Below are 13,525 nucleotides of genomic sequence, written 5' to 3' on the forward strand. Positions count from 1 at the left end.
TTTTTCGGGTTGCGATTTTTCAACCCTAACCCTCTAATTTTGTCGGGTTATTCGGGTCGGCCCACGGGTTTCGGGCTGCATTGACATCCCTACCTGCATCCCCACACCTCCTACATGTCATGATCATCCCCCCTCTTGACAGTTGAGTTGGATTCCTACCTTCCCTCTCGTTTGCTGATCTGATTATCTTTTTCTTGGGCCTCCCAAGCATTCTCCTTACTTCTGGAGGTTTTACCTTAAATCCCTCCACTTCAGGCCACATGCTTTCACCTCTTATGGGCACCAGACCACTTTCATAAACCTTCAAAAACCTAGACACACTGTAATAATCATGACCATCTCCACTGGGTCCCTTCCCATCCAATGTAGTGCACTGACAACATGGATGCATGGGATTCCAGTTAGGTCCCATTCTCTACAGGTGCAACTATTGGCATTGACATCTACCACAAACATGTACACAAAAAATTCCAAAATTTAATGAATTCACAAATTGCAAGGAGTAGTTCATGAAGCCTTCATAATACCTGTCTTCGAAGTGAGAAACTTCAAACTTATTATCAAGTGAAGGCCTGGCAGTACAATTAGAAATCTTCTGTCTATGCTTGTCTAGCTTTTTCCTTATGTTTGGGCATATAGTGTATGTTACCTGCAACATGTGATCCCTCTTTTTGACTTGTCTCACCATGAGGTTGGTCCTGATCTCTTCAAGCATGTGTATGACATGCTTCCCTCTTGCATTTAAAATATACCCGTTAAAAGTCTCCGAGATGTTGTTGTCTATCATGTCTGACTTCACAGTAGTGGAGATGAATGCTTTACAGAACCTGTTTGTGTCCCTAGACACAATGTCTTCAAATGCATCAATGCTTTCTCTTTTCATCTCCAGTAGATGAGTGTTATACTTCTCCACATATGTGCTCCTACAAGCCCTCAGAAATATGTTTTTCAATGTGCCACCTTTGTGGTACTTCTTCCAGTTCATGTAGATGTGTCTAGAACAATTCCTATGTTCTGCATTGGGAGTTATCTCCTTCACAGCCTTCTCCAAACCCTTTACACATTGCAAATACAAGAAATTAGTATAAATATCGATGAATAAACTCTGTAAAATCAATAAAACTGGTACTTACTTTTTGTTGGTCAGATATGAATGTATAATTTGAACCATCTCCCACCTCCAAGTCATGCAGCAGAAGCTTCATGAACCAGCTCCAATACTCCTCGTTTTCAACTTCACATGCAGCCCATGCAATTGGGAACATTTGCTCATTCCCATCTTTTGCAATGGCACACAACAGTACCCCTCCCCCCCCCCTCAAAAAAGTTTTCAAGTGACACCCATCAAATCCAATAATGGGTCTACAAGATGCCTTAAACCCCTTTAAAAGTGAACTAAACCCCACATATAACCCTTTGAAAACATGGCCATCTCCCAACATCAATTCAAACCTGCCCTCTCTATCACTTATCCTAAGTTCTGCACAGTATCTCCTAATCAAGCCACAATGGTGCTCAACACTTTCCCTCAACAGTTCCTTAGCAATGGATCTAGCCTTATATAACCTGTCCCTAGGTATATCATATTGAAATCTTTCAACAATGTCCTGCCTAAGGTCTGTCACTGAGAAGTGAGGTCTAGACCTAAATACATTTAAGTATTTTTTTAGTTATCCATTTGCTTGTGAGAAGCTTGTTGCTCATATGCCTAGGGCAACTATGATCACCAGAATATGTCTTTATCCTGAAAGACATGTCTTTTTTGTCAATACTCCCATAAACCTTCCACTGACATGGTGGAATGCATCTAGCAAAACATTTAATTTTGCTAACTTTCCTAAACTGGACAAACTTCCCTTGTTCTATGTTCCAAGTTGTCAAAGCTTTTCTACACTGCCACCCATCTTGGAATCTCATTCCAAGGACAATTTCAAGGGTCTTATGATCACAGTTGGGGTCATAAACAATTCTATTAGTATTTATCCTACCAGTATCCATCTCAGGATCTGTCTCATCACTGTTCATATCATTATCACTAGCCTCATACTCACTCTCAGCATCTGCATCAATGACAGGTTCATTCAGTTGTCTCATGAGCCTGTTCAATTCCTCATCATTAGTTTCCCTTGTCATTCTCCTAGCATGTAAATACTCAGGGTCATCATACTCTAAGTCTTCCTTACTCAGCCCATCATCACTATCATCCTCAACTTCTACACTCTCTCTGTCATCTACACCCTCTCTATGAACATTTTGCTCATTCTGAACACCTTTCATTTCTAAAGTCATAAACTCCTGCTCTACCACATCAAGAATCTCATCTAAATCAGAACTTCCTGCATCATTCGCCAACCCTTCCCCAGCCCCATTTTCTACTTGTGTTAGGTCCCCATCCCCAGCCTGAGATTGTACTTGTGTTAATTCAGGTTCTATCATCACAGTGTCTATTAAACTACCCTCAACAAATTGACTTTCTTGAGCATCTTGCATTTCCTCAACATCTACATTAACTGGTTCATTTTGTTGTTTCTTCTTTTCTTTAGGATTGGTAAACACTGCATTATGTGTGATATCTATGTTGCCTGTGTTCTTTTGCAATCTACCCGATCCATCACTTATGACAGTAATCCCTTCATTCAAAAGATTCATCATTTGACTAAACTGTCGATCCCCTTCAATCAAAACAAACATGTTTGTCCTAGGGTAACGAAAGTACAATTTATTCCATGACTTATACCCTACATACTTCACAGCACGCTTAAGCTTAGCATAATCAAATGAACTTGGCACCAAGTCAAAAATACCCAAGTAAAAGCCATTCGCATACACCGGAAACCCCATATGCTTATCAAAATATCCCCCGCGGTGTATAAAAAGAGCAAAAGTATCACTGCACACAACAAACACCCGACAAATTGCAATCAAAATCTAAACCTATCGCAAACATAATTCGGCAAGTACATAGACGAATACTTACGGGTTAACGACTTCGTCGTCGGCCATTTCACCAGCCACCGTTTTTTTCTTAACGATTGTCGCCCGAAATCACGATGCTCCGTCCCAAATCGCCCACGACCGATGGTATTCGATGAACCCTAGAAATTCGACCCTAATCGAAGAAATGAGATTGGGGATTGAAATCTGAATGTTTAAAATGTCACTAAACAACGCCGTTTCTACTTAATGAAAACGACGTCGTTTTCTTTTCAATTTTCGGCATCCTACAGTGCACATTCCGGCGCCACAGTGTCATTTTTCGGTGCCACGTCATTTAAAATTTAGGGGAAACCGGTCGCCGGATAAATACCAGACAAAAACTAAAGGTTAGGTATTTAAAAGAAGAAAAATAAAAAAAGGTGCAAAAACCAATTTCGTGTAAACGTTAGGAATTTAGGCAATTACCCCTATATATATATATATATATATATATATATATATATAGGGTTGGGTTCCGGTGGATCCCTATGCTTATAATAGATCCGTAGATCCAAATCTAGACCACACATTTATGACATGTGGCGCATCAAGATGGTGACACGTGGCAAGGCATTTCAAGGCAAAATCTGGAGATGGGTAAAATTAGAATGTAATTTTCGAAATTAAAAAAAAAAAAGATTTTCTCAAAATAGGTATATTTTAGATGCATAAAGTTTCATACGAGAATGCATGAACTTTCATATAAAAATGCATAAAGTTTCATATAAAAATGCATAAGATTTCACCCCACCCCAACCCCACCCCCCACACCCCTGAACCCCACCCCACCCCAGAACCCCACCCCCCACCCACCCCCAACCCCCCCAAATTTTTTTTTTTAAAACTGATTTTCTGACCACTGACCCACCCCTACCCCCCCACCCCCCCACCCACCCACCCCCCACAAAATTTTTTTATTATTATTTTTTATTTTCTCAAAAACTGATTTTCTGACCACTGACCCCCCCACCCACCCACCCCCACCCCCCAAATTTTTTTTTTTGAAAATCAGTTTTGAAAAAAATACAAAAATAAAAAAAAATTGGGGGGGGTGGTGGGGGGTGGGTGGGTGGGTGGGGGGTGGGGGTGGGTGGGTGGGCCAGCAATCAGAAAATCAGTTTTTTGAAAAAAAAAAAATTTGGGGGGGTGGTGGGGGTGGGTGGGGTGGGGGGGGCAGGGGCAGCGGTGGGGTGGCGAAACTACCAGTTTTATTAAAATGAAATGCATTTTTTGTATAATTTAATGCATTTTTATGTGAAAACTTTATGCATTTTTGTTTGATTTTATATGCATGTGAAACATGCCTATTTTTGAGGGGTGGTAATGGGGAGGGTTGGGGGGTGGTGTGGGCTGGATTGGGGGGTGGTATGGGGTGGGGTGGTGAAAATACAAAAATTGGAAAAATTAAATGCATTTTTCTGTTCAAAGTTATGCATTTCATGTGAAAACTTTATGCATCTTTGTGTGAAACTATATGCATCTAAAATATATCTATTTTGAGAAAATCTAAAAAAAATATATATTTTTTTAATTATTAAATCCGAAAATTACATTCCAATTTTACCCCTCCAGATTTTGCCTTGGAATCCTTGCCACGTGTCACCATCTTGATGCGCCACATGTCATAAATGTGTGGTCAAGATTTGGATCTAGGGATCTATTATAAGCATTGGGATCTATATGATCTCATTCCTATATATATATATATATATATATATATATATATATATATATATATATATAGGGTTAGATTCCATGGAGACGCAATATTAGATGGAGAATGGAGAAGCAATCTGGTTCATTAGATCAATCTTGATCAAAGGCTGAGATTAGAAATTAATATAATTAAAATTGGTAAGATTCATATATCCCTAAAATTACTCACTTTCATTCTTTCTCCCTCATCTCTCTCTCTCTCTCGTCCCCTCTCTCCTCTCCCTCTGTAAATTATGCCACCCCCTGCCTCTTCTCTGGTGAATGTTCAAGGTACGGAGAAGGGGGCGGTGGCCGGAGTTCAGAAGTTCAATACCACAAATTCAAAAGTTCACAGAATTATATGTATAAGTTCAATAAAATTATCTGTAAAATCTGCCGCCCCCTTCCTCTTCTCCGGCAAATGTTCAATGTACGGAGAAGGGGGCGGCGGCCGGAGTTCAGAATACCAGAAAATCAAAAGTTCACAGAAATATATGTACAAGTTCAATAAAATTATATGTATAAGTTCACGGAATTATATGTACAAGTTCAAAAGTTCTCTGGCTGAACTTGGGCGGCGGTGGTTCTGAACTTGAGGGCGGTCGAAGGCGGTGGTGGTGGTGCGGATGAATCGGGACAGCGACGGTTGAAGGCGGCGATGGTGGTGTGGAGAACAGAGAGAGGACGGAGGGAGGCGGCGGTCGAAGATTTCGATGGCTGAACTTGGGCGGCGGTGGCTGAACTTAAGGGCGGTCGAAGGCGGCAGTGGTGGTGTGGAGAACAGAGAGATGAGGCGGCGGTCGAAGATTCCGGTGGTGAAACTTGGGCGGCGGTGGCTCTGAACTTGAGGGCTGAACTTGAGGGCGGTCGAAGGCGGCGGCGGTGGTGCGGACGAATCGGGCGATGTGTGAGAGATGGTGAGTTTGCTGGAGAATGGAGAATGGAGATGCACATGCGTCTGTGAGAGAGGAGAGAGAGAGAGATGAGGACAAAGGAGACGGATGAGAGAGAGAGATGAGGGAGAAAAAATGGGAAGTGAGTAATTTTAGGGATCTTACCAATTTTATTATGAGAATTAATTATATTAATTTTTAATCTCAGCCATTGATCAAGATTGATCTAACGAACCAGATTGTGTCTCCATTCTCCATCACTTTGTGTTTTCATAGAACTTCTCCCTATATATATATATATATATATATATATATATATATATATATATATATGACAATTTAGATTTTTTGAACTTAAAGGTGTGATCTATTATGAATTTTGCGTTATATTAATTTGACTTTATTTCATCTTATTTTCCAATAGTAACATCTGCAGTATCTGGCATGAAGAAAGCCAAGTCCCATACCATAGATGTTACGCATAACAATTTTATGTTAGTGTTACAAAATACTCAATCTGTGCACTAATTCTTGATCCGTTTTGTCATTTTGGTCCGTCCACCAATTCTTAACCCATTCTATTTTTAGTAAAAAAATAATAATTTCAACCCTTATTATTATCTTTTATGTACAAAAATACCATTAATGGGCACACCCTAATTAAATTTATTTAATCAATTCCCAACATAATTAAACTAATTCACTACACTACCCACTAGTAAAAAATTACCCAATATGCAATTAAACACCCCACCCACCTCTCGTAAGCTTAAATACATTTCTGAAAATTTTGATCCAAAATCATTCTCGTTGTTGTGATGGTTTTAAAAGCCACCTCTCATAACTTTTTTTAGGTTGGGAGGTTTGGTGTATCTTTGTTATTTAGGGTATTCCAAATCTTTTGATGGAGTAATCGATTTTCTAAGTTATGTTTTATGATGAAATCTTGCTGAGGGCTATGTCTTGTGATGGCTTTGTGCCCTTGCTTTTCTCTTGTGAAAAAATTGGTGGCTGAAAATATGTGCCATATGATGATATCTTGTTGAGGGTTATGTTTTGTAATGAAATCTTGCTGAAGGATGTCTTGTGATGGTTTTGTGCCCCTTACTTTTCTCTTATGATGATAGGCATGCCTTTTATATGCCATCACTAGGTAATTTGATCCCTAGTTAGGAGGTTGACATAAGGCAGTCTTTTATGTGTCCTGTGATGAAACTTGTTGATAGTAATTTCTTATGATGACCTTGCTGTGGTTTGTGATGCAATTGTCATGCCATAAAGAGTCAAAGATGAAAAAAATAAAGAACCGTATTGTAGCTGAGACTTAATTGTGCAAAATAATTTACGAAATCAGTACTTACATGCTAAACAACCATTGCAAAAAGCTCTAATATGTTGCTTATATTGTAAACATAGCAAAAAATTAATATATACCTAGTAACTAAAATTAAGCTTCCACTAGAGGGGTAATGCAGTAGCTTGCACCATCATTATGTTCTGGCAGCCTAAGATATTCCAAGCATTTCATTACCAAAACTTCATAAACTTCAAGGCTTTTAGCGAGTGTCCCACTCCTAATCAATCTTGCTTTGTTCATATGCGGTATCTTGTAATTGTTGCCTCTCTTCACCTTTAAAATTTTTGTGTAGCAGCCTTGTAGGTTAAGATATATATTGTTTAAGGTCTCTGGGGACAGTTATTCAAATACGCTAGTGACATTCTTTAATAAATCATCTACACCACTTGCATGCCTATCAACTTGTAGAAATTGTATAGCTCTGAAAAAATCAACATCATTGACATTAGAATTAGGAGAATTGGGTGGTTAGCATATCAAATCAATTATGAATCCATCTGAATTGGCAGTTGCAATAAAGTCTTGATCATTGTGATTGATATGGGGTTGACATTATCTTGTTGAATGATGATGTGTTTGCTTTCATTAAAATGCCATTTAGCTTTAATGGCAAGTATGATCTGTAAATGTGATGAAATAAACTAAGTGATGACTAAAAAATTGTCTGATAGTTTTAAGAAATATGGAAATATTTACCTGTTTGATTATGCAATTTTTGACAGCTAATTTGGTGATAGCTGTAATTGGTTTGGGCTCCATTGTACCTCTTGATCTATTCGTTAAATTTCTTTTAGCTAGTTCCAAAATAGTGAATGGAAATATTCCAAATTTACCATCAAAGATGATATTCCGATCACTTGCCTTTTGTGGTCTGCTCATAGCACACATGAACATTACTTTAGTAATAAATCTTTTTGATTTGCATGTTCTATATGACTTTTCTTCGTCTGACAGCAGGTAATACCTATCTGTACACTTGGTGGTGTAAAACCATTTTTCATCAACGTGTACAATGTTGTTCATGCTCTTAAAAGTCATTTTTCTACTGTTTAAAGTTGGCTTCATCTGACTCAAACACCATCTCAACCTACAACGTTTATTCACATCAGTAAGTGTTGGCTTGATTGAACTTGTGTTTGCCCTTATTTGCTTCGATTTGATCCATTTGCCCACCAAACTTTTGCTAACATTAAGCTTAACTGTCATTTTTCTTATCGAATATTTTTCAAGAATAGAAAGTGATCTTATTATCAAGCACTAACTTATCTTTATGTTGTGCACGTTTATCTTTCTTCTCTCATATCACAGGTTTTCCCAACGCCAACTGTTCTTTTGCATGATTTCAGAATCTGTAGACAGTCTTCCTACTTATACCAAATGTAGCTTGTGTCTCGTTTTGAGCTCCATACTCGAGTATGCCATTCTTGCTGCATTGGAGAAGCCACTGAGCTATCCTGTTTCTTTCTTCCAGTGTTAATATAAGTTTCCCATGGGGATTAGCCATTGTTTTGGGTCAAAACTTTGAGAAATGGATTTAGGTTTACAGAAGGTGGGTGGGGTGTTTAATTGCATATTGGGTAATTTTTGACTAGTGGGTAATGTAGTGGATTAGTTTAATTTCATTGGGAATTGATTGAATAACTTTAATTAGGGTGGGTCCATCAATGGTATTTTTCTAAATAAAATGTAATAATAAGGGTTGAAATTAAGGAAAATTTTACTACAAATGGAATGGGTCAAGAATTGGTGGACGAATCAAACTGACAAAACGGGTCAAGAATTGTTGGATGGAGGGAGTATTATTTTACATTATAATAAATAAAGTGGTTGCGAACTTGTTTTTGACCTTGTATGATAAACTCAATCCGCAACATAATAATAATATATTACTTTTATAAACTTTAATTGAGTTCCTTAACTATGGTCTCATTGGATGATACACTATATATCGGCAGTTGGAAAAAGGGATTATGATCAAAACTGTTGTTCAAGATATTCTCGTCTACTTGATAAGTTGTTTCCTAATACCAGAGCATATTTGCTAACACCTCAATTCGCTAGTTACACATTTTTTTAGATGTCAGCGACATGAGGAAAAATAAATTCATTGACATAATTGGAAGCATTTGTGTCGTTCTAAACAGGAGAGGGACTGAATTTTCGGGATAACTCTTACTTTAATAGAGCTCTCTTGATGAAGTAGGCATGACATATTATTAATTTACAAAAAGTGCACTCTTATGGAACGGAAGGAGTACTTTTTATGGGATGAACGGAGTAATATATAGTGACAATTGCAACATATTTTAAACTGGCCACTTCTGATTATAAGTTATGATAAGTTCGAACTTGACGTGACAAAAAGTTCTAATTATAAGTTATGTTTGTGAAATATAATTTTTTTAGTTACTATCCCCGTCTCTGAAATAAGTTTATTTTTTTTTCCTTTTTGGGACGTCCTCCAAATAAGTTCCTCTTTCTTTCTTTCCATTTTTGGACAACTACCCCACCACTAATAATACTTTATTTATTCTTATTTTTTACTTTTTCACCACCCTCAATACTAATTATAACACTTTTTCACATTTTCACCACTCTCAATACTAATTATAACACATTTTTCTCCAGTATCAATACATTTTACCACTTTTCCTTAAAACTAGTGCCGTCCCCAAAGAGGAATTATTTCAGGGACGGAGGGAGTATATCACTACAAATATCACTTTTGAGGCATAATAATAACGTAGAAAAATCACCAACGATATCAAAGTCATGTCAAATTAATACTGTAACTATTACCATAATATTTAATAAAAGTATTTAGTTATAAATTACTCACTCCGTCCCACGAATCTTGACACGTTTCTAAATATAGTAACAATTATTATCTTCTCTCTCATACTTTATCATTTTATTACCTTCTATCTCCTACTTTATCACATTCTCTCTCCTAATTTATCACTTTTCTACTTTATTACCTACACACTTAAAACACTAATCTACAACTCCTTAATTCTCGTGCCGAAACCAAATGTGTCAAGATTCATGGGACGGAGAGAGTATAACATAACATAATGTCCCATCGAATTTTGACGGGCAACTCACTAATTACATTTATGATTGAGACATTAAGAACAATTCAATCAATTTGGGCTAAACACAATGATTTAATATGATTTTTAGAAAAATGAGCACTGTTAATTTCCACTCATTTTACAATTATGGTTAGTAATTATATTAATCGTATGCAAAACCACAATGCAAACACATACTTAGTTACTTAGCTAAATGAGAACATTAATCAAGTACTTCTTATAAGTTCGCTTTAGGCATGGTCATGCAATCTCTTTACTTTCAGTTTGGACTTGATATTACACAACACATTATTAAAATATACGATGAGATGCAACATCAAAATAAAAACAAAACATTAGAATACATATCTTGTATTTCAAAGATAAAGAGGTCTTAAACCAACCAATAATATAATACAACAGCTCAAACAACTAACTAATAAACCATACAACAAATTTCCTCCAAAAACCAGCACAAATTGCAGGTTACACAAAATGGGGGGGAGAGAGAGCTCATAACAGTTGCGCATAATAACTATACAAGATTACTGCTAGTAACTGTCTGCATTAGTTCTCCTGCAAATTTCAGACAAGAATATGCCTGTAACAAGTCACAAATGGATCAGATCAAGAACTGCATTCGATTATTTAGGAAAATGAAGTGAAACCTTAAAACTTTGTTTATGTCGTCTACTTCTGCCCTTTCTTCAACAACACACCAATCTTCTTCAGCATGTTCCCATTTTTCTTCTTGGGGGACTCATCATCTGTATCTTCAGAGTAAGGCAGGCCTAACTTGCCGCCAATTGTGTGGTAGTCCAAGGATCCTGTTCTTTCGACGTACTTCCCGTTGTTGTTTCCAGTGGAGAGCATCGCCGCAGCTGCCTCAGCCGCCTTCCTCCACTGGTCCGACTGCACCTTCAGCCTCCTCAACTCAGCCTCCATCTCAGAGTTTGCAGCCTGAGCAGCATCGAGCTCTTCAGTGACCCTCGTGGTTCTTCTGCAGCTTTTATCGGCCTCTTCAGTTAGGTATCCGAGCTTCATCAGGGCCTCTCTTTCAGCAGCTCTTGCTGCCTCTGTTGAAGCAAGGGCCTCGTCGTTTGCCTTGTTTTTCTCCATCTCCCTTTTCAAGATTTCGGATTTGAGCATCTTGTTTTCTTCTGTGATGCTTTGGAGCTGCGTCTCCTTCTCCAATAAGCTTGCTTTCAGATCTTCTAGGTCGGATTCCAACTTGTTTAGCTCTACTTCTACATGGTTTTCGTCCACATCAAGATTTAGCGAGCTGTTGCTGTTGTTGTTGTCAAATGGAACACTTTGCAATGCCTTTTCCTTTTCAATCAGCTTTGCCGTCAGCTCCTCAATCTCAACCCGGGATTCTTTTAACTTCTCCACCAATTCGGATTCTCTCTGCAGTGCCTCTGATTTTGAGTGTTTCACTAGCTCGTATGCATCTCTAATCTGCAATGTGCTCTGGAGGTACTGATCTTGATACCTCCTTTCAGCAGCTTCAAGCGCGTCCCTTAACTCATCTGATTCGCGTTTCAGACTATCAACCTCGTGTTCCAACATCTCTGGCTGCTCATGTTCATCACCATTTTCACACATGGACTTAACATCACCTTCACTTTTACCAAGATCAGCCCTGAGTTTGCTGACAAGTTCCTCAAGTGCATTTGCTTCATTCTTCGACTGCTCCAGCTCAGCCAGCAACAAGCTGTAGGATTCCCTGGCGTTGGCTTGCTCCAACCGTAGTGCTTCTTCAGTAGTTTTCACAACTTCCAGCAGCATTTGAGCTTTGCCAACTTCCTCCATGGCCTGAGCTTCAGATTCTCTGCAATCATTCAACTGGTTCTTGAGCTTCTCCACCAACTCAAGAGTTTCTGTGAGCTCGATTCTCAGGCTCTGAATCTCAGCATGAGCCGACTCAGCATGCCTAGCTTGAGAAGCTTCAGACTCAGTTACCCGATCTAACTGAAGCTTGAGCTTCTGCATCTCGTTTAGCGCAGAAGCCAGTGCAGCAGAGTCCATCGAGTGCTGCTTCTGCACAGCCTCCAGTTCTGACTGCCAAACTCTGTCTCGATCCTGAGATATCTTACGTAGCTCTTGCAGCCGAGCTTCCTCAGAGTCGGAGAGTTCCTTCAGTTGGTTCTCAGTTTCTTCGAGCTTAGCTGACATGGCTGCAAGCTGCTTCTTAGCTTCCTCAGCCTCCTGCTGAGCCTTCCTCTTCCATGACTCAGACGAACTCAGTTGCTCCTTCGCCTTCTTCATCTCGTCCTGGAGCTGAGCCAGCTGAGGCTCCAATTCAGACACTCTGCTCGGTGCTCTCTTTTTCTAAGACGCGACAAAAATGGGTTAAAGGTAACATAAAGAAAAGGACAGCAATAGAGCTGCCAAGGTAACAAATGGTCTTTGAAAATAACCTCTATTCGGGCAAATATACTTTGTTCAGAGTTTGAGAAACAAAAATATGGTACTGAGCCACCATTTTGTAGGAAATACATTATTTTAGAGTAGGATATGTACATAGATTTATGTCAAGAGTTAATACACAAGGATATAAAGGTCAGTGAACATATAATGACAAAAAGTTGCAACTAACTGCAACTACAGAAATCATTGCAATCATCAGAGGCTAGTTACCATTCACCAGCAAAGATAAGTAAAATCTAAATACTTGCATCTTTTCATCAAAATAAACATGTCTAGGTGTATATGTACCTCTATTGCTGGGCTTCGTGGAGACCGACCAACAACTTTAGGACTTTTATCTTTAGGTGTTTTGCTCTTTGGTGATGAAAATGAATCGGGATCTGATCCCGGAGTTTTGAGCTTCCGGGCTGTGCGAGGCGTGGCAGGAGAAGGCTTTGGAGGGACATCGAGAGAGCCAGGTCTGCACTCAAAAACACACACAACCATAAAAAACACTCATCTATATATGATCTTTTTTTACTTCTCTGAGAAAGAATAAAAACACAGGAATACTAGAACATGTCACAGTTATGCAAAAGATGAGGATGCTTTCAAACGTAAGAATCAACCTCATCAAGCACAATATGAACCACGGTTAATTATGAAACATGCAAAATTAGAAAGAAGCTACACCAATGCTTTCACCACAGCATATCCAACTTCATTGATGGATACTTGTGTCTACGACTGCAAGAATGGAATGATGAAACTACAGAAATCGTGCTGATAACATAAGCTACAATTACCTCGATTTAGTGGTCTGCATATTGTATTATCTCAGCAGCGAAGAAGATGAAGCTAACTAAGGCCCAACTGACTCAAGACTCTGCAACCTTTTCAGAGGAGTCTCAGTGAGAGAGGCACATATTAATATATAAAACAATGAAAGAAGATAGCCATCACTCAAGAAAATGCAACCATTAGTAGTCTATTTTGAGTCGAATCGGCCAACCAAACTACGAAAGAGAGAAGCAATACTATCCCTTCAAAGGAAAACCAGAGAAACAACCTCCACTCCCACCAACCATACCCAAAATAAAAGGGAAAAAAAGTGTGAAAAT

The 13,525-nt window shown here is 38.7% G+C and overlaps 1 protein-coding gene across 8 annotated transcripts in view; it reads right to left on the reverse strand.

Annotated features, from left to right (window-relative positions):
- Positions 1-10,338: 10,338 nt before the first annotated feature.
- The window catches only part of LOC131016765 (interactor of constitutive active ROPs 2, chloroplastic), a 4,395-nt gene continuing 1,208 nt past the window's right edge, over positions 10,339-13,525 (reverse strand). For 3 of the 8 annotated variants that reach the window (XM_057945489.1, XM_057945487.1, XM_057945490.1), the window contains exons 2-4: positions 13,211-13,297; positions 12,714-12,885; positions 10,339-12,326 (exon numbers count right to left, since the gene is read on the reverse strand). In XM_057945489.1, coding sequence (XP_057801472.1) covers positions 10,686-12,326; positions 12,714-12,885; positions 13,211-13,230 — 1,833 coding nt within the window. In that variant the 5' untranslated portion in view covers positions 13,231-13,297 and the 3' untranslated portion in view covers positions 10,339-10,685. Of the gene's footprint in view, positions 12,327-12,713; positions 12,886-13,210; positions 13,298-13,382 lie in introns of all 8 variants that reach the window. The other 5 variants (XM_057945488.1, XM_057945492.1, XM_057945493.1 and 2 more) reach the window with 3 other exon arrangements.

The sequence above is a fragment of the Salvia miltiorrhiza genome, chromosome 3, assembly GCF_028751815.1.
Source record: "Salvia miltiorrhiza cultivar Shanhuang (shh) chromosome 3, IMPLAD_Smil_shh, whole genome shotgun sequence".
NCBI classification, from domain to species: Eukaryota; Viridiplantae; Streptophyta; class Magnoliopsida; order Lamiales; family Lamiaceae; genus Salvia; species Salvia miltiorrhiza.